At 34.0% G+C, this 6000-nt stretch overlaps 1 protein-coding gene across 2 annotated transcripts in view; it reads left to right on the top strand.

Annotated features, from left to right (window-relative positions):
- The window catches only part of LOC149573000 (Haloacid dehalogenase-like hydrolase (HAD) superfamily protein), a 52152-nt gene extending 47226 nt beyond the window's left edge, over positions 1–4926 (top strand). Inside the window, exons 2-4 of one of the 2 annotated variants that reach the window (XM_089814142.1) lie at positions 3175–3722; positions 3831–4037; positions 4135–4926. In XM_089814142.1, coding sequence (XP_089670268.1) covers positions 3465–3722; positions 3831–4037; positions 4135–4428 — 759 coding nt within the window. In that variant the 5' untranslated portion in view covers positions 3175–3464 and the 3' untranslated portion in view covers positions 4429–4926. Of the gene's footprint in view, positions 1–3168; positions 3723–3830; positions 4038–4134 lie in introns of both variants that reach the window. The other variant, XM_089814143.1, reaches the window with a different exon arrangement.
- Positions 4927–6000: the final 1074 nt, after the last annotated feature.

Here is a 6000-nt window from a genome sequence, read left to right on the forward strand (position 1 = left end):
ATGACTTTTGGAATTCCCTCAAACTATTTGCACACATTCCGTGGCATATAAAATGTATCACTGCTTACCTCTCTTTCTACTTGGAAATTGATTTCAGGTTATCGGTTCATATCAAACCAATAACTGCCAAAATCCTGCAAACTCAAAGTATGAGCAACATGTTCTTGCGTGTGCATTTGTCTCGTTCTTAATCCAATCTCATTCGTATGGGTTTAAATCAAAACGAAAAAAAACTCGCAAGTTGGATCTTCATATTCAATTAATGCATCGATTGCAAATTTTGAATTTTTTTTCAATAAGACCAATCTACTGCGATATTATAATACATGCTCTTCTTGTAGGATTCCAAATCATTTTTGAGACTTTGGATATTAGTGCACCATCGTACTTGCACATAGAATGACTTCGTTGTTTCATGAAGATTCTAAATCAGGGGTGCAAAATAGAGAATTATATGGATATCGAATGATGAAAATGAATCTCATGATTCACGCAAGGAGCGCACACAATTTTATGCCCAAAACATGTAATTGTCTTGTGGTTGAGAAGTACACTGGGCGAATGATTAATATCATTCCTATAAGAAGAAATGCCTATATACGTAGATAGTCATCATATATGTGCTGAAGCAACACCCGTCTAATAGATGATTTGTATCAAGAAGGCATCCAATGCCTAACTATGTTCCAAATAGGACCCCGCTAAAATATGGTTTGTGCCCAGAATCATGGTTGACGGTATTTCTGCTGCTTGTTCATTAAACTGCTACAACAGGTACACATCAGTGGAAAGCCAGAGCAATTAGGACCAATATTTTCCCTAACTGAGGTCATGTTTGGTGAGTGCATCTTGGGACATTCTTCATTTTGCGGCAATTATAATGCCACTTCCAGTCATCATAGATTTTTTGTCTCAGATCTTAAATTGGATTGTATGTCTCAGAGCTTAAATTCGATTGTATGTCTCATCATAGCACCAAAATCAATTCATTCTACACAGAAATTCAAAGCTGCTCTGGTACCATGTTAAGTTTCCTGGAGAATGTAAATTTACTAACACTGTTTGTAATTTCTGTGTGTTCCAAATAGCATTCTCAATGGTTATGTATATGTCATTTAAGAGACATGTCTCCATAGAGACATGTCTTTTTAATTCTCGTTAATTATAAATAACATTTGTTTATTATGATTAAGGAAGTTATAATAACTCTTTTATATATATATATATATATCTTCAATGAGTTTTAGTGAGAGGCTACAAAACATTAACAATGTGGGCTAATCTAATGTACAGCATACACCTAAGCAATTGTTTGTGGGCTAGTTGTTTTTAAGATTTAAATTAAGCAAAAACATATAAAAGTTAAATTTTTTTAACTCATTGACTAAATAATGTATGTCTTTCATTAAGATTCTGAACCTTGACTTCTCCTGCTCAGAAAATGTGATCTCTGTGTTAGTTAATTGCCTTGGAACTTGCATTAAATATATACTCTGTTTGGGATAAGTCCATGGTTCTGGGTCAAGTTCGCAGGTGTGGATTCATCCTTTAAACCTGGATTTGACCCCACTCAATGTGTATCTATACTTCACCGTTTGCTTGATGGATATTTGTCTCTCTTCTTTTTCTGATAGAGGGTTGATGATATTTAGAATACCTACAAAGGGCAGCGGTTGTGTTGCAAGATGTTTTTTCCTAGGTTAACTTGTACAAATGTTTGCAAAGGTTCAAATACGGGAGGCAAGGACATGTGGGCAGATTTGTTACTCCCTTTAATTCATCAATTCCAATACTTTCACTATTGCTCACTCCATTAATGAATTGTCTAAGATAAGAAATGATGTCCGGGAGATAAGAGAAGTAAAATTAGTGCCGTCAAATACTAGCACATAGCAGAAAATTTTCAAAATGTATACTTAAATGGCTTATTGTGGTAAAATAAAGGGGCTAGCTGGCCAAAAATTGGGCAAATGTGATGGATACTGGCTATATAGGTAGGTGCAGGGATAAGTGTAATAACTGCTGGGATTAGGAGGAATGTATTAGCGTATGTGCTTATAATAATAGGTCGGTCCTAAACATTCAGAACTCTGTATAGGAGCGAATATGGCTAAGGGAATGATCACAACTTTACACAAGATCTGACATTTGTTAATATAGAAACCTATCTAGACGTTTTTCTCAAAATGGACCTAAAATTAAATGGGAGATGGCATGGGTATGCAGATTTCACTATTACAATATCATAGACATAATGTGTAATTGAAGATTGTGTGTTTTTGATCCTTCAAATAAACATCTCTGTACATAATACACTAAATGCATTTAGAATGCATGGTATGGATAAGATTGGCCTGAAGATAAGGCAAGCTCTTTCTAGCATTGCAAAATATCTTATTCTGCAAAAAGCACCAATTGATTGACATTTTTTCGCTAACATACTCTTTTGTATGTTTCCTTGTCCATGGATACATCAATAAATCTCATTGATGGACTTATTAGACGTTCCAACAGTTGCACTTGGTTCTCTTTCTGGCAGTGAAGGAAGCATTGTTTCCTTTTTTCATGTGATTGTTCATAGGTAGGTCAATGTCGTTGAATGCATTGGCACATGAATATTTCTGAGTCTGTCACTTGATAGTTGATAGGCTGATCCAAACTTGTATTCCTGAACAGAATGATATTCTTGAATGCACTTGTTTAAATTCTTCAACTCCTAATACTTTGGAACTTGTCTTACAGTGGATGAGATAATTTCAGTCCATGTTTCACTGTGCGCACAGGTTGGAAAATGAGTTCTGTTCAGGCGTCACTATTTTCTGTTTCAGATTTAAAGTTTATGGTCTACAGAGTTAGAGTTGATAAAAACGGGCTTGTACAAAATTTGTATGTTCTATATGATGAAAGAACATCATGCTCTGTTCTATATCAACTATTGAGTATTATATTGCATTATCTAGCTTAAAAAACGAATCTGCTAGATTTTATGTAGAGTCGCTAATTGTATCTCAACATGCTTGTTTGCAATTCCCTGTTTTTGTTGGACCCATTTTTAGTTATGTTAAAAGCCAGTTTGGTAATATGTAGTTCAAAATTTGCAATTTCAGAACAAAAGGAAAACTTATGCTCAAATATTATCATTTTTATGAATATATATTGCTGTTCTAGTTGCAGATTAAATATGCTAGAATTCTTGAAGGGTACATTTGGAAGGACAACAATTCCATAGGTCTTTTTGGCATGTTTTCAGAAGTTCACATTCAGCAAGGCAACTGAATATTATATAGATTGATACAATTTGGCATAACGGGTTCTGGTTATCTTCGATTGCTAGTGACAAGGAAATCTATAATCTGAACAATTGATTCATCAGAATTCATGTGTTGGGCACTTTTTTGGGTTTGACCAGTCTTATCAACATCTTCACGACTGAAAGTGAGAATTGAGCCTGTTATAAACCATAGATGGCATTATTACCAAAGTTGCGTTGCATCACCGTAGATGTCACTGGCACATTGATAGCTTATAAGGGGGATCTTGGAGATTACTATTGTTTGGCCGCAAAATCTGTGGGCTTGCCTTGCCCCGATTATCAACGTATGCATGCAGGTTTCAAAGTAGCTTATACTAATATGGCAAAACAGTATCCATGTTTTGGACATGCTGCAAAGATGCCTAACATTACGTGGTGGAAAACATGTGTAAAAGATTCTTTTGAGAAGGTGCCCACAGTTTTTGGTTTTTGCATTTCATGATTTCATTTATTCTCTTAGGGATATGTGAAGATAATTGCTCATGCTAATGTGTGAAGAAATCTATTCATGAAACAGGCTGGTTATTCGTATGAAGAGGAAACTTTTGAGAAGGTGTTTAAACGCATCTATGCTGTTTTTGGTTCTTCTGCACCCTACACATGTTTTCCAGAGTCACGACCCTTCTTGAGATGGGCTCGTGGTAAAGGACTTCTTGTGGGGATTGTTAGCAATGCAGAATATCGTTATAAGGATGTCATCCTTCCTGCCCTCGGCATTAATCAGGTCAGGGTGATAAATAATTAACGAGTTGAAAAATAAAAGGCTAGTGCTACTAGTAATAGTACCAGGTATGACATAAATGTGACGGTGGTGGTGGCAGGGTTCAGAATGGGACTTTGGGGTGTTCTCTGGTCTTGAGGGTGTGGAAAAGCCCAATCCCAGAATCTATGAGCTAGCCCTCGAAAAGGCTGGCAATGTTCCCGCCAATCAGGTTCTACATATAGGTGATAGCATGCGCAAAGACTATGTACCAGCCACAAGCATAGGGATGCATGGTTTGCTCTTGGACAGATTTAACACGCCCGACGCTCTCTCTTGGAGGAAAAGTGGGGCACCAGTATTGCCTGATTTGCATGCTGCAAAAGATTGGATTCAAGATCATTTTTCTTTTTAATGATTTCACAAGGAAGCCTTAGCTGAATAGACCTTAAATTCTCAATTTCCTTTATTTAAGAATACAGCAGATTGTAAGTGTTTTGTGACATTCATCCAACTCTTCGATTTCAGATGACGAAGTCCAGTAAAATTTTGACATATTTACCACAATGATGGGCAATATTCCAAATCAGATGAATCACAGCGTTCTTATCATTCTGGATGAAATTATTAAAACATTCTCATCACTTCTAAAAATCCTGATCATTCTGCCGGAAATTTATAATCACAAAATTCTTGTCGTTCCGGTATATATATATTTCTAATCTCTTCCATTTGCACCAAAATGGTTAGTCCACTGATGACCAAGGACAACTCTAAACATTGTTTATAATTAACTACTTTATTCCATTGGTATCACAAATTGCATTTGTTGGCTTACCTTGTAAGTTGACCATTAACTTTTCCATGACGAAAATAAGACTAATAAATCTTTGATTTGCGTGAATTACTTTAATTTATTGTTGTTATTACTTGAAGGTTATTTTATGCATATCAATTATATGTCAATTTATGTTTGATCAATTGAGTTTTTATTGATCCAGTCTAATAACTAAAATTTGATTGTTAAGGAGATTAAATAATCTGTGGAAAATTTTGATTATGAAGTTCTATCAAGGAGAATTGTCCTATTGTTAATGAGATTAAATAATCTATGGAAAAATTTGATTATGGAGTTCTATCAAGGAGATTTGTCTTGTTAAATTCAAATCAAATATAAAGTCTTAAAAATATGTTAAATTTGGATGATAGGTCCATTAAAAAATGTACAATTAAAAAAGAGAGTTATGAAAGCTATCTACTAAAAAGGTTGAATGTTTTTCTGGTGTACCAAAACATATATTTACAATCTCATAGAAGAAAAGATCTATAAATAGAACACTTAAAAGATCTAGTCAACCACCATATTTACTGTAAGATAACATTAGTTATAAATACACCATTTTAGTACACTTTACTCCCATAAATATTACACCATTGATCACTTGCTTTGATTGTCACTCCCTAAGCTTCATGTCTACCTCCATTTGGTAGGAGGGAGAGGTCATAGACATTCACACATGTTGCAATCAAGGTATACTTTAAGAAACCCCCCCCTTTAGAAATGGTGTAAAAATTTGGCGAAAGGTGTAAAACACTTGACAATAAAATTTAATTTTTGTGGTGAAAAATTTTAATTTACAAAGAAAAAATTATAATCTCCATTGGCGAATCAATTATAGGCTCTCGAACAATGTGTAAAATTTGGGTGGATTGTGTTGTTTTAAAACCACAAAAATTATGTACATTGGCAAACAAAAAATAATTATCTATAGTAAAATATTAATTTTTTGGGTGAATCATTTCATTGTATTAGATGGAAAATATATACATTAGCAAATAATAATAATTTTAAAATTAAATGTAAATTTTGTGGGCGAATTAATTCATTGTGTAGAGATAAAATATATACATTATAATTATATGGTTAAATTTTATAATAATATTACAATAAAATAAAATAAAATAAATTCTTACAAAATAAGTAAAC

This window comes from Cupressus sempervirens, chromosome 2 (genome assembly GCF_028749045.1).
Source record: "Cupressus sempervirens isolate cs-2001-9-10 chromosome 2, ASM2874904v1, whole genome shotgun sequence".
NCBI classification, from domain to species: domain Eukaryota; kingdom Viridiplantae; phylum Streptophyta; class Pinopsida; order Cupressales; family Cupressaceae; genus Cupressus; species Cupressus sempervirens.